The 23,149-nt window shown below is 37.4% G+C and overlaps 2 protein-coding genes and 1 long non-coding RNA gene across 5 annotated transcripts in view; all 3 read right to left on the bottom strand.

Annotated features, from left to right (window-relative positions):
* Positions 1 to 22,890, bottom strand: part of LOC116828463 (uncharacterized) — a 66,534-nt gene extending 43,644 nt beyond the window's left edge. Inside the window, exon 1 of one of the 2 annotated variants that reach the window (XR_012654894.1) lies at positions 22,494 to 22,890. This is a non-coding gene — a long non-coding RNA (uncharacterized LOC116828463). Of the gene's footprint in view, positions 1 to 1,786; positions 1,864 to 22,493 lie in introns of those variants that run through there. The other variant, XR_012654895.1, reaches the window with a different exon arrangement.
* On the bottom strand, positions 5,392 to 7,027 carry HOXC5 (homeobox C5). Its single transcript, XM_032786714.2, has 2 exons — positions 6,504 to 7,027; positions 5,392 to 5,845 (listed from the first exon to the last, which is right to left on the bottom strand). The coding sequence occupies exons 1-2, from the start codon at positions 6,958 to 6,960 to the stop codon at positions 5,631 to 5,633; spliced, it is 672 nt and encodes a 223-aa protein (XP_032642605.1). The 5' UTR covers positions 6,961 to 7,027; the 3' UTR covers positions 5,392 to 5,630.
* HOXC6 (homeobox C6) lies at positions 9,536 to 11,749 on the bottom strand. 2 transcript variants are annotated; one of them, XM_032786712.1, is made up of 2 exons: positions 11,284 to 11,749; positions 9,536 to 10,543 (listed from the first exon to the last, which is right to left on the bottom strand). In XM_032786712.1, exons 1-2 carry the CDS (start codon positions 11,681 to 11,683, stop codon positions 10,203 to 10,205), a joined length of 741 nt encoding a protein of 246 aa, XP_032642603.1. In that variant the 5' UTR covers positions 11,684 to 11,749; the 3' UTR covers positions 9,536 to 10,202. The 2 variants fall into 2 exon arrangements, with proteins under 2 accessions (XP_032642603.1, XP_032642604.1); XM_032786713.1 differs by having other exon boundaries at positions 9,536 to 10,519.
* Positions 22,891 to 23,149: the final 259 nt, after the last annotated feature.

Here is a 23,149-nt window from a genome sequence, read left to right as displayed (position 1 = left end):
GCAAACTATTAAGAATAATGGGTTTTCCTCAGATTGTTCTTAAGAGTGTGATTCTCCATTGTTCTCAAAGGGATCTACCGGATGCTGAACATTTCTGAAAGTCCAATTCCTACATTTAAGCATCTAAACGGGAGCTGAGCTCTTGGGATATCTGGCCCTATACTTTCACCTTGCACCGTCTCTTTTTTAAGCGCAACAAAACATTTTATATCTTCACACGCACACACTCGTCCCCTTCACAGACAGATCCCCCACCCACACACACATCGCCCTCCTTTCTTTTCCTTTGAACTAGAGAAACCCTCTTTTCACTTCGCTGTTTAACACGAGGGTCGTTTGATCGCGAGTTGGACGTCAATAAAACAAGACGAGTAGCAGTTATTTCTGGGATGACACACTTCTCTTGACTCTTAGATCCAGAGAACCCAGTGCTAGGTAGCCAATTGTATGAACTGGGGGGAAAAGTGGTATGTAAACAAACCAAGACCCTCTCTGGAAGTACAGTTGAGACAACACAAGCAGTATCCGAGGCAGGAATTCTTACGTATTTATCAGTCACTGCTGTATTTCCTGATCCTCCTCCCCGCCCCCCATTCACTGAATATGACATGTCTAACTTTGCATATAATATAGTCTTTGTGGTTAGATTTCAAACATGAGGGCCGGCACTTCATTCCCAACACTACCTTCGCCTAGGTGTGTGGCAAACAATATTGAAGGCAAACCACCCAAACACCAGCCTATTTCTCTACACTCAAACAGTGCTCCAGACAGGTGTTTGGACTCTGGCCTGCTCCATTTTCGATAGATCATTTCGAGACTGCATTGCTGGAGTTTGAAACCTATCCATTGGAGGTATATTTTTACATTAACCCAAGGACACACGAGGAATAAGAGCAACATCTCCTGGTTGAGGAAGGGGGGAATACAAAAAGAGAGAAGCAGGGATTGCATTAATGGCACCTTGTGTAATCTGATCATATCATTCTTCTTCTGAAGAAGAAAAAATGCCACGTCTCTATAGCCTTAGTCCTTATCTGCGACAGGGAGTTTACAAATTCTTCGGCCTAGTTCCAATCCCTGCATAGCTCTGAGTTCATGCCTTCCTCTACACACCTGCCAACAGCATCAAAGGAGTACTGAAGTCAGACTTCCAGATCTCTTTCCAGCTCCACCTCCCCCCACAGCAATGCGCATGCACTTCACCATCCAGTAACGTTTTTTTTTAAAAAAGCAAACTCTATACAATGTTCCTTTAAAAAAAAAAGATTTAAAAACAACAACAACAACAACAACAACAACAGCAACAACAACTCAAACAGGAGCCGAAACTATCTGATCAGAGTTTTAAAACCAAAGGGAGGAGGAGAATCAAAATCCCAATCCTCCACCTTTCGCTTTCTTCGAGTATTTTATTGTCTACAGCTAGAGTGGGGTAGGACGGGGGTGAGGGGAGAAATGTCTCTGCTTAACCAGTAATATATGGAGCTTTCTGGCCTTATCTTATTTCCACAAGCCCTGGGGAAAGAGGGAGAGTGTCTGATATTCCTTCTAGATAAGATTCCTCACTGCTGCTCACCTTATACGCCTTCTATATTACTTTAAAACGACATACACACTAGTTTGCCATACAGAAAAAGAAGCAAAACCTTCCCCCCTCACTGTATCTACAGAATTCCATGCCCATCAGAGTTTAACGCTCTATTTTAATAAGACTCGCTGGATGCAATGGATTTTTTTTTCCCCCAGAAAGCGAGAGAGAAGGGGGGGGGGAAATCTAACTTACTGAGATCGCTTGGGATCAATTTGGTAGATGTACCTTCACTAACAGCAGTCTTGAGGGACGCCGTATCCACACTAAATGCCTTGGGTCCCCACTGTCCCAGCATTAACAGCTCTTAGCAGCTGCGATGGGTGGACAGTTAAGATTAATATATGATGTAAATATATTGTGGGTTTGTCCAGCTCCCCATAGTACCATGAAAACCATAAAACTTAGTTTAATGACATCACGTGTTCTCTGAGAGCCATTCAGGGCTTTTGCTTAGGGCCATCCACATAAATAACCTTCAAAAGTTTTAAACTACTAAATTCACATAGAAGCCATGAGTATTTCTGCTAATGTTCTCATGTTCTCAGTTAAACTAAAAGCCCTTTGCTCAATAATAATGATGATGTTAATAGTAACAATAATGCCGGATTTTTTTTATAAAAAAATGGAACTTTGGTCTGTGGTGGTGGTTTTTTTTTTTTTGAGGCCATTTTAAGTTCACACTGGGTTGACACGGATGACAGGGGAAAGGTAAGTCATTTTTTATTTCCTTCTCGGTTTTACAGCGATCTTTGGGAAAGGATTGAGAGGCAGACAGGAAAAACAAAACCTCTCAAGAAAGCAGCAAAAACAACAATCAAAAATGAATCAGTCCTGGAACATGACTCTTTAAAGAAAAAGAGGGGTTGAAATAAATTCATGCCCCCTCCCCCCGGAAAGTCAGGATTAACCTAATTAATCTTAAATAACTACACTGTTGCTTCGCACTATGACAATGAAAAAGTTTGGAGTTGTATGTGTTGGGTTTAAAAAAGAAGTAACTACAAAAAAACAGAACCAGCCAAACCCACTCCTCCCTTAGCTATAGCAAAAATGGATCTGATTTTGTTAACCCTTAACTGTCAAGTCTAACTGTTTCTTGACAGTTTACCGCTGAAGGAGGAAGGGAAAATGTTGTCGACGATTTAACAGATAGTGTTTAAGAGAAAGGAGAAAAAGACTAGATACAGAACTACTTAGTGAACAGCCACCAGTATACGCCAAATTATTTTCTGTGCTTGAGCAATTTCTCAATAGATTTACACAGCATGAGTAGAAAATAAAAACCTAAAAGGAATAGTCAAAAGACCCTATTATTCTATTTGTAATTACCCAAGGCCCACAGAGTCAGAGGGCCAGAGCGTTAAGCTAAAACTGGTTCAGGCAGAAAGAAATTTACAAACCTAGTTTTGATTTGCTTAGCAGTATTTCACTGTAATGAACGGGGAAATGACAGTTCTTCCAGAAAAATAAAAGGAATTTTCAATGAACTGTTAAATGACAGCAAAATTAAATGTCACAGCCTTACTGAAAGCATTGTTTGATATTTGTAACTTGCCTAACAATGAATAAATACATAAAAACACCAGGAAAAGGTAGGGTCCTAAATCCATGTTTAATAAGAACGCCATATAGACACTCCACATTTGAGCACTAATTGTACCTTTAAAGAATTCCAGCCTACCACTAAAAGAAACTTTTGTTTCCAGGTTCAGGAAATTGTTCCATTGTTTGAAATGTGTAAAGGAAATGCTATAAAGTTTTATGGAGCTATTGGCTTCTTCAAGCATTTGTTTCTACTGTAAATAGCTCTCAAGACACATCAAGGATGACCTTAGTAGTATGTGTTGTCTATACGTATAGCGTGTGTGTATACACAGTAACAGACAAATATATGTTTGTATACACACACTAATATATATATACACACATCCATACACACATATAATTGTATATATGCATCTGTTTGTATATGTGTCTGTCGTATGGATGTGTGTATGCATAGACAGATAGACAAAACAAACTTCAAGAATACTAAATAAGGCCAATCACTTTAAACAATAATAATTATAGTAATAATAATCGGGATTGGAAAACAGTAGTTCTAAATACATTTTTTTAAAGTATCGAGTTTTTCTGTATAAGTTTTTAATTACCAAAGAAAATGTCACGTTGTGCTCAGATCTTGTGGAATCCTAAAGACAAAGTAACTTTAATGAAGAGCAGGTTAAAAATGAAAAGTCTACCCTAAACTCCCACTTTAAACCTTGCGGGTGAAATCCTGGCCCCACTGAAATCAGTGGCAATTTTGCCATTGGTTTTCAGTGGAGCCAGAATTTCACCCTGAACCTCTATTCGAATATGGGCCTCATTCTGCTCCCACTTTAGTCAATGGTAGTTTTAGCATTGATTTCAATGGGCATTGGATACGGCCTATAGCCTATAGTCACTAAAAGGTACATATCACTATACAGACCCCAACTCATGCAACACATCCATTTAAACCAATGGGAGTTGTGCCTGAGTGTTCTTAAGCTGCTTCCCAGTCTCTTTAAAGAGTGTTTCGAGGTATAAACTGGGCTGTTTTGGGATGGGTATTTTCTCTGAACTATACATTTTGAGGGAGTCTTTGAAAACTAGATTCCTGGTAGAAGAAGCCATCTGTCAGCTGGGGGAAATGAATATAGACTCCAAAAGGAGTTCATTTGGTTTAGAAGAAGGAGCCAAAGCTGCCATATTATTTGTATGTTGGAAATAACAGCAGTGTTGCACTTTGTTCAGAGCTGATTCTATCTAGCCATCTACAATCAGAAGATCCCGTCACTGAAAAGCACACATAACTCAAAGCTTCTTTGGGTCGAAGTACATAAGTGTACAGTAAGGAAATGGACCCCTCATTCTGCCCCTGTTATCTCCAGAGAGATTTTAAGCAAACTAGAAGCAGGATTGAATACAGCTCTAAGAAGGAAAATCAGCACAAAGGGGCTTATCTCAGCTGGCACGCCAAAGTTTTGTATTCTTTAGTGTTTATTTAATATGACAAAATATAAGTTCCATGGTCTTTCACATATGAAACTGCAACCAATAAATATACGGAGTACATTATTGAAAACAAGTTATTAAAATGGACTACATTTAAACAAAGATGTACAAATTTTTGCTTTTTATATATTTTTAGCATTTAGCAAATCTACATTAATTACGCAACAAATAAATACACAATAATATTAGCTCCAGATAATTCATTTCCCCCACATGCTTTACTCTTCTGCACAGATATTTCGGATGATTGCTCAGGCCGACTATTTCATAGTCCATTCCTTTCTTTTCATATGCAAATAATAAAAAAATAATGAATTCTAAGTCCGAACGAAACAAACCAACAAACAAAACCAACTCGTCTCAGAGTTTTTGCCATGTTTGAGGACAAGTGCATCTAGGAAATAAGCTGTGGATACATCCAATCCACGTACAAGGTAAACATTTCTCTTTCAGGCTTCCCGAAAGTAAAAGTGGAGATGTCAGGTCTTTTACGTAGAACTCCAGGATACAGAGGTTAATTTATATACAGTAAAATATATCAGCATTTTTCCTTCTCCTATTAAGGTGAAGCAGGCAGTTAAGGAAGAATGCTGTGACTTTAGACAACTTACTTTGCGTTTTTTTCTCCCTTAGGCAGCTTGTTGTTGTTGTTGCTATGATTACCATAGCACTGATAAAATATAACCCATTAGTTCTGCGGATTGTTTTTGAGTAACATTATTCCTAAAGCCCCTCCCGCCCCCCAGAACGCACAGGTTAGAACATTGAGTAACAATCTAAAGAGCTATACACTAAATTCTGCATGAAGCGAAGAGCAGGTTTTTGCATACTAATAAGATAACTCCTTTGTCTGATGGATTTGTGAGGGTATGTAACACAGTCCATTCAGCTATACGACCCCCTCCCCACCCTAAAAAGAAAAGTTTTCTGAAGGTAGATTACAACAAAACTCGTGTAAATATTTGCTGACTCTCTCTTTAGAGAGTCATCCTGCTCCTTAGAGAGAATCTTTGCTTTTCAATTTGGAATCTTTCTTCCACTTCATTCTCCGGTTCTGAAACCAGATTTTGATTTGCCTTTCGTTTAAGCACAGGTTGTTGGCAATTTCAATGCGCCTCCGGCGTGTGAGGTATCTGTTGAAATGAAATTCTTTTTCTAGTTCCAGAGTTTGGTAGCGAGTATAGCTAGTTCTGGAACGTTTGCCATCTGTTTCTGGAAAATAAAAGACACCACATGAAAAGCCAAAACAATTATGTTCCAAAAATAAATAGTAACACAACAGAATATAAATAAGGCCCCTTGGTTATCCCCAGGACAATTGTATCTGCCTAAGACATCAAGGTTTGGCCAGGGTCACCATGTAGCTTCTCTTGTTATAAACACCTTCAGATTAAAGTTTGTTTGGGTTTTCTTTAAAGATCAAACGTATGCAGACTGCCCAGAAGAGAACCTGTTCCCTGTTAAACATTAAGAAAGTGTGCAAAAGAGGGGAATATATTTTCATGGGCTGGATTCTCTCCTGAAGAGGGTGGAAGGAGAAAAAACAAGTCTATCTAGACGGGATGACTTTTTATATGTTTTTTTATTTAATATTTTTTAAAGAGAAGCCTAAAAGAACGTGTGTATTTTTAAAACCCCCTCCAAAAAAATTGGAATATTGCCTTTTATACATGTTTTGTTTCTATGATCCAATTATGCTGTCATAAATTTGGGCGTATATAGCCTCTAAGCCTTTTAGTGGACAGTTTTACGAGCAATTGATGCCTTAGTCGTAAAATTTACGACCTTAGGTTTTTTTTATTATTTGCCCCGTATGGCCTATAAAACCAAGGCAAATCCTGTGAAACAAAATCAAGAAGTGAAAGTTTACCATGGCTCATGTGTAGTTTGGTCATCCACGGATATATTTGTGGTGGTTGCTGCTGCTGCAGTTGTTGCGTTCCTTGTTGTGTAGTTTGCACCGGCTCCGCTTTGATCTCGCCAGTGTTCTTAGATCTGTCCTCCAACGCCGTGTTACCAGCCTTCTGACTGTAAATTCCTGGGTTTAGAGGAGTCTGGTCGTCTCTGGCTAGAGAGTGCCCTGAAGAACCCATGACTGTACAGGAAGGTCGGTCGGGGTTAGTTCTAGGGCTTGAAGACATGTCCAAACCGTTCAGAGAGTTGGAAGAACCAGAGGATGGGAATGTGATGCTTAGATCCAGCCCACTGTAGCAATACCTGGATGACTGAACCTCAGACACAGATCCATAATTCCCATAACTTTGCATGGTATAGGCAGGAGCATTTTGACTTTGCTTATAGAACGAATTGGCTACGTAAGAACTCATGTCGGATTTTTTGCACCCTTTTGATTAGGCTTGATTTGTGGCCCTTTGAAGTTCAGGGGGTTTTTTGTTCTCTAAAGTGCAGAATTTATAGGTGGAGATTCTTCTTTCTTTATTCTATGTGCGCTGCCCAAATATGGCATGTTTAAATAGAACCACGTGACTGTGTTGGCCAGTCATAAATTTGGCTTGATGACCCCAGGAGGTTATTGATGGAAGCCTGTGAAACGTATCTGATATGTTGGCAAAGCAAACTAAAGGCCCCAAGTAAAAACCAAGACAACGAGACTATAGCGTCACCTGGTGCTAGGCTTGTGGTACAACGCTTCATAAAATACTGCTTCCCATGCCCCCTCAGTGTATACATTGAGCTTGGGTGTAGGGTGGCCAACATATAAAAGTATTTTGCCTTTTAAGAAATGGAAGATTTGGCTAATTATATGTTGACAGAGATTCAGAGACGGACATGGACATATTTTCTTGCCTTTGTGTGGGATAACGCCAGTGGTGCGAAATGTCTTTAGCTACATGCCATAATATGTTCTCTCTTTATTTTCTTTGTGCGCATATATTATGTGGCTACAATAGCAACTTATGGTTTATATGCATCTTTAGAGAAACATGCGCATATAGCTGTGTTTGGGTGGGAAGGGGGTTCACATGTGTTTGTGTGCACATCTGTGTTATTATAGATATGTTTGTGTATTTACTGTAGACCGAACCGCTTTAGGATTTCTAATTCACAAAACGCGTTAGTGTGAACTGTTAGTCGCTATATTTTATTTTATTAGAATAATAAACCAATTCGTGCATACATATATACACACACACATATATCTTATATAATATATGTAATGTATTGTGTGTGATATATATATTAAACACAATACATTACATATACAATATATACTGTATACATATATTGTATATATTGCATATATGTATACATTGTACATATGGATGCACATATGATTTATCATCTAACTCTCCTGTAATATGCAGCTATACACAGCAGATTTGAATAGATATATTCACATCTGCTGTGTATAGCTGCATATTATATATACACACATCATATATATTATACTCACTCTAGCTCTGTGTATCTCTCTGTGTGCGTTGTTATGTGTTGATATCAGTGTACGTGTTCGCTGTCAGTGAATCCCATAAAGTTACCTCCCCATAAATATTTCATGGCTTAGGTGAATGAAATAAACACGTACAATGCCTTAGCTTCGGTATATGTGAAAAAGAAAGCTCTGAAGTGTTAAGCATGGGCTGTTCCTGTCATGTATCTACAGTAATGACCGAAAGTTTACAATTTCTATTACCTTTACCGCTGCAGTTTACTGCTTGAAGAAGTAGGGAGACCTGTGCTGGATGCTTACTGAAAATCAAATCTCCTTTCAAGGGTATTTAGTTAAGTGATTGCATTAAAAGATGACTCCTTTTGCTAGACTGCCTTAAGACTAGGATACTTGCGTGTTGTAATATACACACAACGACAACCATTAAAATCCATTTCAAGGCCTGTTGCTTTAAATGTTATGACAGTTCATATATATACACTTCTAATTTTTCTATTAAAATGCAGACCAGGGAAACAACAGTTTGTTTTATTTCTTTTTAACCTTCCTGTTTTCTTGACTGTGTAGCAAGACTATTGTTTGGTAAATGCATATTTTGCTCTCCTTTCTTATGCCGTTTTATGTAACGTGTACAAGCGGAGGTGGAAAATAAGCAAATTATGGGATTATAAAACGTCCCTGATCTTTTGATTTCAACCGAATCCTGGTTGTTTAAGACAAGCTCTAAGAGTATGGTGGGGCTTCCAGGAAAGATATGCCCCTAACGTACCACCATATGTGTTAGATACAGAATGTTCGTACCACTGGTAAATGCCTTTGTACTGAGTATACGACAGAGGATATAAAATATAAGTTGTGTTCAAGCCTTCATAACGCATTATATAAGTCTGCAATCCACCGAAGTGTAATATTAACATTGTTTATTTCATCGTATGATATTGTCAATTACCCTCTACTTAGTGCCAGCTTTTCTATAAAAATGGTCTAAGTAAGTCTGGGAAAGTGTGTGATTGCTTAAAGCTGGGTGTTCATCAGCAATTTCAAATGCATGTGTTTGTTTATTTATTGAATAACAGCAACAAACATTCTGTGACCTGTGAATTTGCCTGATGAGGACTGCAATAAAAATTCTATTTGAACTTTGGAAATTCATTTTTTTTAATCAGGAAGCGAGAGGTATGGCACAGATTTGTAATGCCCTTTAACAATACAGTAATAAGACTAAATAAAGGAGACAAAACAAAATGTAGAGTTCCTCTTTTGGAATAATTTTGAATGAGAGAAGTATGGAGGAGGGGTGTGAGTGTGTGTGTGTATGTGTAGGGAAGGATAAAGGAATTTGATTGTTAGGAAAAACACACAGACAATAAGTGAACTTTCTAACAGGCTGTTCTCAACATGAGGGGTTCCAACTGAATCTCAGAGGCCAGTCTGTAAACTTTAAAAATAATATTCAGTTTTATTAAATACTCAACAATAGTCCTCTGGACATGATCTTTATACATGAGAGGGTGTAACACAAGATATTTTTTTTCTACTGCTATAGACCTCCATTCACTTTATACTGTTGAACATTACAGTGCTAAACATAAATATAAATACAAATACCACAAATACAGCTAAAAATATTCACACATAAACTGTCACAGTTTGCAATGATGAGCCCAGGTATTGTTTAAATACAATTAGGTTACTCTTGAAAATGCTATATTTACGTGGAAAGAGATTTCAGGGAATTATTTTCAACATGGTGGGAAACTCTTTTTCTGGATGATGATAAAAATAATAAAACAACTACATAGAGTCCATCTTACAAGGATCATCCTAACACAACTAGGCAACACTACAGGGTGTTCTGCCTCCTGCAAGCCAATTTCTTTTTAGGAAGAAAACTGTGTTCAAAGTTAGATAAATAGGGGCTAAGTGAGGGTTTATAGTCAAAACCTAGAAGGGATTGTGGAGCAAGTTATGAATTGAATATTGGGGAGTGGAGGGTGAGTGGGAGGGAAGGTCTGTCTTTCATGTCCACGTTTGGCTCTTTTTTTTTTTTTAATGTAGCCAAACATATAACTTGTGCCAGTGATAAATATAGCGTGTATGTGGATAGGGGTGAGGGTGGGGAGTGGGGGGGGGCATGAGGGGCTGAGCCGTCAATTTTCACTCCTTTTGCTTTTCCTCCTCTGTCTCTTCTCGCTTCTCTTCCTTTGCACCCAAGCTATCTGCAGCTGCCCCAGCGCCTGCGCCGCCTCCCCCAGACAGAGTGGAACTCAAGTTACTTTCTTTTTTCCATTTCATCCTCCTGTTCTGGAACCAGATTTTGATCTGACGCTCCGTTAGGCAAAGTGCATTGGCGATCTCAATCCTCCTCCGCCTTGTCAAGTAGCGATTGAAGTGGAATTCCTTTTCCAGTTCCAGGGTCTGGTAGCGGGAATAGATCTGGCGACCCCTTCTACGATCCGCTCCATAGCCGACTCCTAGGGATTCAGAAACAAAGCAAACTAAAACTAATTAGTGATACATATATACCTTAGTGAAGATATATCTATTTTGATCACTGCAATCACAAAATCGATTCCCCTTCAACCCCCTCCCCTCCATCCTACATCCCTATTGTCAAACCCCCCTCCTCCCCAGTTCTTAGCTCCTGTTTACCCAGATTCAAGTTATCACACTCAGCCCCTGCAGCACAAATGGTTTCTAATCGAGGCATGCTACTCCTTGCAAAGCTTTGGAGAGTCTTGCTTTAATTATTTCCCCCAAAAAACTAAAGAGAGAGAGAGAGGGAGAAAAGAAAACTAGGTGTTGCCTTAATTACTAGAAATAGACTTTTCCTCTTTTGTGTTAGCAACACAAATTTCATAAATTCCCATGGAGAAATCTGTCACAAGGAGGGATCCTTTTTACATATCCTCCCGTCCCAATAAACAATGGACTTACTCACCTATCATTAAAACTTATCTTAACCCAAGTAATATTTTGTGCTTAACTCAAAAGCAGAGCTCATTGCACTTTATTATAGATATTTTACACTCTCGAAGTCTTTTAATTAGAAAGAGCATAACAAGCCATATTTGCTTGCAACAACTTAACAAATAAAAGGCCTGTAGCGGCAACTGTGAAGGAGCTATATTATTGTTTTTATGGGGCCATAAAAAGTAGCGGAGGCTGTTCTGCTAGGGAGATGGTCGTAAAGATGGTTCAGTTTATTTAATTTATATCTCCAAGCTGTAAAACTTACCACTGTGGGAGTTCATGCGCTGCATCCATGGATATATTTGAATGCTAGTTTTTTGTTCTTGCGAAGTGTTCCTGTTTTGGTCACTGGTAAAATCCTGTGCAATTGAAGTCTGTGTATTGTGTCCCATAGAATTTTGCCTGCAGCTAGAAAGCATGTCTTTTTCTTGGTAAAAAGCATTAGATCCATAGTCATATGGTCCTCGGCTGGAACTAAACACAACATTATCTTGCGGTGAATAAAAAGGAGAAGAGTAAATCCGGTTTTGAGCAACGGCTGCTCCATAGGTAGAAAAATGCCTGACGGGGTCATAAGCCGTTGAATTGAGAGCTACATTAGGTAGCACATCTTGGCCACTGGTTAGATGGCAAGATAACGATGGGTTTGTAAAATAGGAATTCATATCTTCCTCTATACCTGGGTGTATGATTTCTTTAATATTTATTTCTGTCTCCAGTTTGTAGTCTGAACTAGATTGTTATAGGGAAGGCTCTACTCCAGGACAGACAAAATGACAAAGTCAGCTGACCTGATTTGAGCCAATAGGAAGCTAGATGTCAAGAAAGGGAAAAATTGCTTTTGCTTGTGTTGATTCCCCAGTTGAAACTAAGTATGCATTGAAAGTAAGTCTTGAAAATTCTAAATATAAGATGGCTTAGAAGAAGGAGAGAAAATATTAAGTGCGTGAGGGGAGATTTTGAAGGGGGATACTCTTAGGGAAAAAACACATCTGAATTAAATTTGAAATTTCATAACCAAATCTAACTTTCTCTCTCTCGCTCGCTCTCTTTTATTTTTTTTTAACACTGAGCTTTTGAAGCACAGAATTTTTTATGGTTTCCTGATATCTGATCACAAAATAGCCCAGAATTCAAAGTAATACATCTCAAGTGCCCACAGAATATTAATTCATAAATTATCCATCTTTCTTCGTTTTCTCATGGAGCATTGGTCAATATTATGGAATCAAGTGGTTGTGTTCTTTATGAGAAAATATCACATAAAGGGAGCAAAAAGAAAAAAAAAACATGGCGACTGCTCAACTGATAATGTGGCTTTTAGAGCATTCCTGAACTATGGATTTGGAAGGAAGTTGCAGTAAAAAAAGACAACATTCCGAATTCACGTTAGTCTGGAAGTTAGATGTTCTCTTTTAGTGCAGTTTGACATTCCTGTCCTGAATATATCCCTTGCAATTTTCAATGATTTGTACTTTTAGAATATATTTACATTTTCTACAGGAACCACAACAAAACTCACACTTTTCCTATTTGCAATTTAAATACATTTCGAGGTATTGGTTGAGGACAGCACCTCGTGTTTACGTTTACAGAAATTTATGGTTTCAGATATTTACAACAGATTTAGGAAACTTCCTTTGCAAATATTTAGTTAGATTAAACAGGATTATATTATCTCTTCTCTTGGTGAATTGCACCTAGGACTAATTGAAATGAAGGCAGCTAATCTAATTTTAATTTCAATCCAGTCCCTTAAATTGCTCCTTAAATGTAAAACATACCTGCTGATCTGTAAATATTGCAAGGTATATTCATCATATTCTTGGCTGGCTATTTAAAAATTCAATTATGCCAGGACACCCTTGGCCTTTTTCTTCACGTACACATTTTGTTTTAAATTTAGGATTTGTGCAGAGTGGTCTGGTGAGACGCAGACTGAAAGTTGCAGGGTAAAAATTCGAACATCTGAAGGTGTTTTCTTGCTATTACTCAATATACTGAATTCCTTTTTAGCGATGTCTCCCCTAAAAGATTTTAGTTGACAAGGAAGAGGGGGAAAGCTATATTTCCCCCCCTAGCTATAACAGGAACCCGGATGCCAAAGGATTTTATTATCTTTTTCCTCTGTGTAACAAAGCAAAGTAATCAATGGTGGGCAATAAAGCCATAAACGAGACTACAACTGGAAAAAAAAAAAGCTCGTGTATTCATCTTCTATAACATTAAGGCTTCCCTTGAGTGTCACTAGGAAAATAAAATAAAGTTTCTAACCAAAAAAGAAGACAGCTGCAAGTATACACCAGGTTATTTAGCACATGTGCCTTGTTGCTGACCATAGTTGGGCTTCCATTCTACAGTGCTTAACTTGTGACCAGCCTAGTATAGATATACGAATTATGCCCAATGTGAAGATTTACTAGTATTTTCCAAAAAAACCCCGAAGTTTAGGTTGGTTTCTTGTCTCCCCTTCTCCCTCTTCCACAGCCATTATACTTGGGGATTTATGGAAACAAAACGAAACGGAACAAAAAAGCTACATATGCTATCCCCCTGGCGTTGACACATTGCACACCCAGCCACATACACATGCAGATGCATGTGTCTGCAGAAACATATATGTTAGATAGATTATAACTGTGAATAGATGTATGTATGTATATGTCCTATAGGAACAATCTCCTTTGAAACCATGGTTACTTTGGAAACCAACGATTGCATTGCTTCCAGATATGAAACTGGGGCAATGTACAATAAACTGAATGCATGCATGCATGCATGAATGGAGATCTTTTGCCTCCTCTTGATATGTTGCCTTACCTTATGTATTACTTATGGTCCAAAGGTACTTGGAGTGTAAATTGAAAGTAGCAGGAATCCTTGGAAGATATACAGATATGATCCTATAGGGGTGTGATTCATGTGGCTTCTTTCACCTAAAAAGATTCATTTATAATAAGAGCAGTCTTGTTAAAGTTTTGAGGGACAGTCTTGGTTTGGAGGGATTAATTTTTTGTATAGGTGCTCCAGGGCTCTTGTACTAAAGACCTGTGTGATAACCGTGCGACTAGGAGTGGAGAAAGTTACGTGCTTTATTACTTCTCTAAACAGAGGGCAATGCTTAAAAGTCTGGTCGATTTATAGTGAACAGTAAACAGCTGCCATAAAGAAACTTAAAATAGAATACTCTCCCTCCTGAAAATCAGATTTCTTGGGAGAAAAACTCCTGCAAACGTAAACGAGGCATCATTAGATTATGTTCTACTGATTGCACTCCTCTGTCTAGCATTTTGAATGCACTAGATTTGTATTCAATTTATATTTTAACCTGTATTGGGATTTCTCGAAAGTATTTCATCAAGGTATGTCACTAGCAAAAGGTATTTATTATTTTCCCCCATGAAAACTTGTACAGGGAAATATCTAGGGCTATTTCTGGTTAAATTGGTCTGCAAACAATTATGTAAACTCATCAGCAGAAGCAAGAACAGATGTTTTATTAAAACTGCTACACAGCAGTGGAAATATGCACAAGTCCTCGAGTAGTTCTTTAATAGCAGTTGCTCTTTGTTCCCAGAAAATAAAAAGCCCACAGAAATCTGAAATAAAATCCACTTCTCATAAGCCATATCTCCCCCCACGCACACACACACATTTACCCCTCTCCCCACTCTGATGTTTACAGGGGGAAAAAGAAAAAAATATGTATCGGGAGATTTTTTTTTCCTCTCCCAGCTGTAATTAGCGAATTGATGAACTGATTTAGAAAAAGGCTTCAAAAATGCAATCCCAACACATGTGTTTTCTATCCCCACTAATTACTAAAAGGAAACAAACCCAAATCGTCCCGTCCTCCTCCCTCCCCCCCCCCCAACACCCTATAGCCTTAATGAAATGCGACTGTCCGGTTCCTATTCTGCCTAGATCCTGAATGCAAATTCAGACGTCTGTTTGTTTGTTTTAAGGGGAAATGAGTTTGTTCTTTGGTACAGTCAAAATGACCAGTTGAGGCTGATAATACAATTGTAGTCAAAACCAATCACACTCTGTTAGCCAGTGCATTGCCTGGATGTAGAAATGTGCTTATTCATAACTACAGGTTGTGTCTGGGTGCTTTTAACATGCACCAAAAGTTAACATGGGTCAGAAGTGTTTACTTGATGTGCCTATGCAGTATGAATATAAGTTTTAGCATTCTGTACGTGGGAGTAGAGAGAAAGTGTCTATATTTTCAACACACATATTAGAATTCCACGTGTGTGTGTGTGTGTGAGAGAGAGAGAGAGAGTACAAAGAGTTTATATTTTGAATATATATTAATTATATATGTGCATATGTGTATGTATATGCATTATATATACATTATATAAAACGAATGTGTATAGTCAAACTGGAAATTCTTTCTACACATACACACCTATATATACATGTAGAATATGAATCTATCAGCACGCATATATACACACTTACACATACATAATATAAACTATATAAAGAGCGTGGTGGGGTGTATTTATATCTGAGCTGAATATTTTGTAGTTGGGAGCTGTAAACACGTGATGTCATTAAATATCTTCCCGATTTTAGCTGATCTCACCTCATATATGTTATCTCGGGCTTTTTTTAACTTGACATGTATTGCGCACGTGAGTTCTTGCCTTCTAATTATTTTTTATCCCTTTTTTTATAGCACGAGCTTTCGTAGTCAAATACTGCTTTTATTGCAAATAGCTCTTCTAAAAAAGAAAGAAGAAAGAAAATCTGTTTGAGGATTACTTGGCACATATGAGCCATGGGCCACTATTTCCCAACATGAAATGTTTTGCATTGTTTTGAGTCGCTTCTTTCCTTAGTTATATTGCAGTAATTAAACCCTAGGACGAAGAGTCTGGTCGCTTCTGATTAAAATAGAAGAGGAAATCTAGCCTTCTACTGCATACTTTCTATTCAGCGCTTGATGAACTGTTTAAACTTTATTTCAATGTCGCAGACAGATAGTTTTGAAAGAGGCAGGCTATTTGGCAGGTTTATTTGCCACTTTAAGGCATCTTCTTGACAAAGACTCACAGAGCAATAATTAGCAATAATAGAACTCTCTCTTTTTTCATTTTCACCTCTTTCCTAGAAGACTTTATATTATTATTAATTATTAATTATTAATTATTAATAATAATAATTATTATTACATAAACCCAATTTCTTCAGTCCTGTATGCAAGTATGTCTAATATCTCTAAAGACAGGTTATAAAGACTATATTTACCACAAAGTACATTTCAAGTTTGGTATAATTAGAAGACTCATTGCTATGTATTAGCCATTTTATTAATTTTGTTGCATGGCTGATGGATATAAGTTTAAATGTATTGTTATTTTAAAAGAAAGAAAGAAAGAAAGAAAGAAAGAAAGAAAGAAAGAAAGATCCTGCCTGACGCCTCATCCTCACCACACACAAAAAGTTTCATGTGCAAACATTTAACCTTTAGTTCCAAAACTGAAAAATAATAGTTCTAAGGTAACATGGGAGCACAGTTTTCTCAGGTTTACAACCGCCATTCTGTAATCACTGCACGCATTTCCAGAAAAAAAAGAAGACAGAATTCTGGAAACTGTCAAAACACATATCTCATAAACAGGAAACTGGGAGATGGCGGGGGTGAGGTGGTGGTGGGGGGGAGAGAAGATAAATTAATCTATTTCACTATATAATTTATTCCTTTTTTCTATCAAGGTCTGAAGTTCTTTCTAACATTGTTAAGCGTTTGTTTATATTCATTTGAATTCATAGTGCAACTGAAATAGATGGTTATTATGCCTGAACTATTATTTCTAATATGTGGATTTATGTATTTTTTCCTCACCAGATTTATTGAGGGCTCGCACCCCAACAAAAGAAGCCAGAATCGAAACCTCTCCGCAGAAATTGAACTTCTCTTTGTCTTAAATTGCCAAGTAACAATGTTGCTGCTAAAGTTAGCTTCAGCACTTTCACATGCTATGTAATGATGAGTAATGCATGGATATAATCCAATTTTCAATGTAATATTGCATCAAATGTTTGCTAATTAAATGCACTTATGAATAAACATCCTCAGTGCTGGGGAAACCCCAACGTGTTGATAAATGTAAAACAATTGAGTGTCACATTGTGTAATTGCAAAAAAAATCCCTTATAATCAAAAGTACAGACAATGGTTTCATATTCCATTTGATCCAGGAAAATGTATTTCTCAGCCACTATTTAGTTTGACGAATGAGTGCATCAGACTGCATCGCATGTATGTCATGCCTTACATGTTAAAGCCAGGTACCACTGCAAACTCCTAACACCTCTGTGCATTTAGAAAACTATTGTTTAGCTTGGTTATTCTGTCTAGTTGAGTGAAAATATCCCCTACTATCAAGTTTTGGTGGGCTTCTTTCTTTCTTTCTTTCTTTCTTTCTATTTAAGATAGTTGCATTTATGACGTCACTGAGTTGACGCGGGCAATGGTTACTAGCTAAAATTATTAAGAGTGTCTTGATCTATACATAGATAGATATAGATACACAACTATTTATGCTCGGTGTACGGATAAAAAATAAAAGGAATACAATTTTATTGCGTTCTGGAAGGATAACTCAACAATGAAAAATTGTTGTCATTAACTATAGGCAGCTTTATATTTCATTGTTCGCAGATTCTAAAGTAGGAATTTAATCTTAGGTCGCAAGTAAAAAATAATAATTCAGGAAACAATATTAGTTGCCTTAATGATGCTTTTTCAGAGGCGATCACTTAAACAGAATTAAACTATATATTTGGAGACAACCTCTACGCACTTTGTTGAATTTATACATTTACATTGTCTTTAATCGAGCTACAATTTAATATTCCAGGATTTGCTTAAATACACTCATATTTTCAAGAGGGGAAATATCGTTCCCAAGTTGACATGCCTTATCTATTTTTATGAGTTCACGTACATTGGAATGATTTAAAACACGGTAACACGGAACGAAAGGGGCTTTAAAAAGAAAGAAAAAAGAAAACTTCTAGTGAATGGGTATAAAGTGCAACGGAGGAATTTCAAATAGGTTTTAGAAGCCAAACTTTTTGAAGTACTGTTCTGCCTAGTACCTTAATAGGGGGCCATTTATGGACCTTCCAAGGGAGGTGGGGAGAGAAGACATTGCTGGCTCTTTTAAGGTACTAAAACTTCCTTGCAAATCCAGGCTTTATTGTAGTCCAGCATTTTGCAAGTAGTCAAGTAAGGTTATTTTGCCCACTCCTCCCCACCTCACCCCACCTCCCCACCCCCACAAAAAGGCACCAAATTGCAAAATTGCTCGTTTGCAAGTTTCAGTCACTTGGGGGCAGTATACAAAACAAGTAAACAAAACGTGCAGATATTTAAACACTCGCTCAGAATGAAAGGAGGAAAGAAATTCTCTACCTGTGGAAACAATAGCAATTGTACAACACAGATCTAGGAAACGCATATTATTTCAACGCTAGAAATATACAGTGGGTTTGGGTTGGGTTTTGCCCCATGGAAATCAACCTTCTTAAATCTGACCAAACCGAATCAGATTCTTGGTTAGACTTTTCCAGAAAGGTGTGTCCACATGCGACAGACAAAAACAAAACCAGAAACTGGAAACACCGTATGTAATCTCAGATTCATATGACTTTAAACATCCCTTTACCTTTCTCTTAGAGCTTATTGCTTGTCAGCTATTTTCTTCCGGTTTCTATTAATAACTGAACACGCACTGAGATGTCTAAAGATCTTTCTCGGGTTGTCCATAAACTGTGACAAAGATATTTATCATATATCTTGCAATCATATTAACTTTCATCTATTGATCTACATTTCTGTCTGGACACGTATTGGCGCTATATCCGTATTGTATTTTATTTATCTATTAACTGGACACATTATCTATAGAGATACATTGTTCAGCATCACTTTGTTTCCCAAAGCTCGGGACTGCTTAAATGTAGGAAGGCCTTCTGTGATCAAACCTTAAATTCATAGGATTAAAGTGAAATCTGCAAGAGATTCTATTCTATTTTTTTTTTAAGTAGAGCTAGTAACAAGAGATCTAACTTTCTTCCGATAAGACCAGGAATTCCTTGATACTCCGGTATTAGGTATTTTAATATATATATTACATTATATATATTTTTTCTCTAATTATTTTATCTGACAACATGCACTAAAGCTTTGCTTTTGTCTGCTGCAAAGAGATCTTAAATGACTAGCCTCAAGTATTTCTTTCTCAAAAGCATTTGCTGGACAGAATTTCGAACATAAATATAGTGAAAAATAACATTTGTTCCAGTAGTAATGACCGAGATACAAACCCCACTGAAAATAGAAGTTAACATTACCTCAGGTAGGAATTACGCTGAACACAAATGTTAATTTATAATATATTTCTATATCACATACTGTTTCTGGATAACGTGTGGGCTACATTGATTCGTCTACATTGACATCCTCCAATTGCTACCATTTTCAAAAGTTTGTAAATTGTTTTACAAGTATTACTGTAGTTGTATGTTTATAATGTTAAAATAAAAACGCATTTTTAGCATTGTAGCGTTGCATAACAACACACACAAACACATACACATCCATTGAGCATAATCTTTATATGTAACTCATAATCTTGTGTTTACATATATTTACCATTATATAAGACAAAATATATAAAAATAAGATTTATCATAATCTTATCCTTAGGTAAAATTACGAGAAAATATACACACATATAGTTAAGAATGTGAAGTCTTTCTATTAAAATATAAATTTTGTTATCCCAAATAATCGTATGCATTATATTAATTATAGAGCCTAAATGCTCATATTTGATATATTTATAATATAATAAAATATGAACATTTACGGCAACATAATTTACATTTCAATAATGTGGTAGAATCCTGCACTTTTATACAAGCTCTAGCTGTAGAAAAGCTGTCATTTTTCTGCGAGTATATGTCAATAACACGTGGTGATTGTATTATAATCCCTCCTGTGTAGTGATGCTATAGATAAAAGAAGCAATTTATTTCCTCTGTTTTAGTCTGTAAAACTCAAAGAATATAAATCATTACATTATTCCCCCTATACGCACTAAAATGTTTCTCAGTATTGCTAGTATATGAACGATGACAATCCGTCAGCCTAAGTAGAAAATCAATACATCAAAAATTGTTTTGTATACCCAATTCCAGGCCTTCCAGAGCTAACAGTAGTTATTGTAAACAGTAAATGCAACTATTGCAATAATATATCGAAGGAAAGGGAACAGATTTTTGGTCTCATTAACCACAACTCAAGAGAAGAATGCAGATGTATTTAGACTGGAACCCCTAAAAGATACTATTTCTGTAATGAGCTGGTTTCAATAAGCAGTCATTGTTTGCTCAGAAAATGTCTTTATGACTATACGGATTGCAGACAAGGGCTGACACAATGTGTTTTCAGTGAACAAACCGAAGACAAAATTGTTTCTCTTAGTTTTTAAAACAATCTTAATTCAGTATAATCAATTGATTCCTCATTTTAAAAAATGCCTCCGAAACGTATGCGGCAGAAATTGTCTCTGTGAAACATTTATTTTTTTTTAAATACCTCTTTGCACTTACCCAAAGGCGAAAGTATTTTGGTGGCGGGAGTGGTGTTGTTTAAACAGACCAGAAGCAGAAGATAATTTTCAGAATAAAATGCAGGCATAGATAGATGGATTTTAGAAGGACAGTAGGATATAAACATGTTATTTTTTTTTTAATTTTGCAATGTATATCACACATAGAAACATAGAAATAAAATTAAGAATCACCCCCTGGTAACTTCCAAAATACTTATCACGTTAGATAATAAACCCCTATGTAGTCTCCTGAAAGACTGAAATACAGAAGAGGCTATTTATTTATTTATTTGTCTAAGGGCAGAAAATGCTGAATACTTCGCCTATGGCACGTTTTACGAATCAATCGAATGAACTTCAACGCAGAGTCCTTCCTAGATGCCTTTTCCCACATATTGTATTAATATGGAGAAGGGGGACAGTAGTAATTTATAATGAGACAGGAAGCAAGAATTGTCTTTGTCACCCCTCCCCCACCCCACCCTGAGTCACAACAATGTCTGGCTTGTCTTTTACTTCATGTTGTTATTTAGGTACATTGTTTTGTACTGTAACTTTTACCAACAGGAATTTCTACTACAAATCTAGAGATGCTTTTTTTCATGAGGGGCTGTCATGTCAGGAAAGAAAGGAGATATATACTTTCGAGGAAATTAAGCTAATACATTACATGCATTCTTAAATTAAACCAATGCACATCGCATATATTGTTCTCTCTGGAACGAGTGAACAAATGAATGGAGAGACAGAGAGAGAAGGAGAAAGAGGGAGGAAGTATAGGGAAAGAGATTGTAATTTAAATTACATATGTTGTATCTGGACAAAAAAGATTTCGAGAAATTAGAAGACAGGAGAGAAAATGAAGACAGCATAAAATGTAAAGATCAGCATCATTTTAAACAAAGTTGCAGTAATAACAGTATGACAACATAAAAACCAATATAAAAATATCCCAGAAGAAAGTTATTACTCTACAGAAACAGAGGGTGGAATAGAATATTTGACATGGTTCCTTCTGAGACGAGAGAACACAATGTAATCACCGTAATCATATTTTTAAGGACTATTTAGACCAGAAGGCGGAGTTTGTGAATAAAGGACGATCTCGAAATTTTAAAAGTACTTAAAAAAATCAAAGCTCCGAGGGGGGAAGGCGGCATCTCCCCCTCCCATTTCAATCATTTGTTGAAACCTGTGGGGGCTGGGCTAGCCAGTCCGTGTCTGAGGCACACAAATAGAAGCAAACCCATAATTGCTCATTAAAAATGGCACTTAAAAAGCCTGCTTCGGCGCTTCCTGGATGCGGCTGGCTGCCTACACTGCGCATGTGCTCTAGATAGTCAATGATTGCCTCTTATTAAAAGTTTGGAGTGGGATTATTTTTTATTTGCATGGAAAATGTCGCTTCCGGGTTCTCTGTTCTCTTCCCACACCCCCACCGCCCCCAGGTTCCAACCGATCCCTTTCGGCTCCTTTAGTTTAACCAGTAGATCAGATGCTTTACTTAGGCCTTTCAGTACGTCTCTCCCCCCCTACCCGTTCCCCACCACAGCACACCCCTGTTAACACTGCCCCATTGTAAATGGAAAGGCAGACTGCAGCACGCATCTCTGTCTGTCTCCAGCAAACCAGCTCCCCACCGATGTGACATCACCACCCGTAAACCCTTTTTTTCACCGAATTAACTACATTTCTGCCGATCCTGACCATATTCTATCATATCCAAGCTACACCCCTCGCCTACCCCTCGCTCGCAAAACGATGCATCATTATCTTTAACACCCATTGCTATGGATCATTAGTTACACATTTTAGCCAATAAGGGAACACTTACCAATGTTGCCTGTCTCCCCCTCTCCCACTCTTTCTCTCTCTCTCTCTCTCTTTCTCTCTCTCTCTCTTTCTGTTCCACTGACGCTGCAGCTCAGCTCCACAGAAAGATTAAAAAAAAAAAGATGGAAAACAAAAGCAAAATAATTCTTCTCTGGTTGGACAGGGGGTGGGGGGAAGCTTAGGAAGGCATCTATTTTTTTCTCTTAAAAAAAAAAGGTATTTACAACTCCTTGTGCCCCTCATCATTGCATCCTCCAAAGGCAATGTATTGCGTTTTGCCCCTAGGGGTGGAGAACAGGAGGCGGCAACAAGACGCAGCAGTAAACTCATTATTCCCAAAATGCCCAAAGCAACCACCAATTCCAACCCCAAGGAGGGAAAAAAAATCTAGATTTTTTTCAAAAAATAATAATAATGCTAATAATTAGGTGGGGGAAAAATACCATCCTATCCCTGGCACTGCTTGGACTGTTAAAGGGAGGACTACTGTGAAAGAGTCATAAGAGAAACCACAATAAAAAGTTCACGTTCATGGATGGAGTCCACATGACTTCCTGTGGCCAATCCAACTTGTGATTCAGTCGTAAACTTTTATTGCTTAGCTGTAAATTTTCTGCAAACAACCAGGAATGCGTTGCATTTTTGTGACGAGTGCAA

Source organism: Chelonoidis abingdonii, chromosome 26 (genome assembly GCF_003597395.2).
Source record: "Chelonoidis abingdonii isolate Lonesome George chromosome 26, CheloAbing_2.0, whole genome shotgun sequence".
Taxonomy (NCBI): domain Eukaryota; kingdom Metazoa; phylum Chordata; order Testudines; family Testudinidae; genus Chelonoidis; species Chelonoidis abingdonii.
The sequence above is the reverse complement of the archived record's forward strand: the minus strand, read 5'-3'. Positions and strand labels throughout refer to the sequence as shown.

Bases quoted from the DNA above. Each gene is read 5' to 3' on its own strand.
- HOXC5 (XM_032786714.2), bottom strand. From the start codon at position 6,960: ATGAGTTCTTACGTAGCCAATTCGTTCTATAAGCAAAGTCAAAATGCT. The intron at 5,846-6,503 runs GTAAACTTTCAC...TTTATTTTCCAG, and splicing joins CAAACTACACATGAGCCATG to AAACAGATGGCAAACGTTCC.
- HOXC6 (XM_032786712.1), bottom strand. From the start codon at position 11,683: ATGAATTCCTATTTTACAAACCCATCGTTATCTTGCCATCTAACCAGT. The intron at 10,544-11,283 runs GTAAGTTTTACA...AATTAGTTTTAG, and splicing joins GCGCATGAACTCCCACAGTG to TTTGCTTTGTTTCTGAATCC.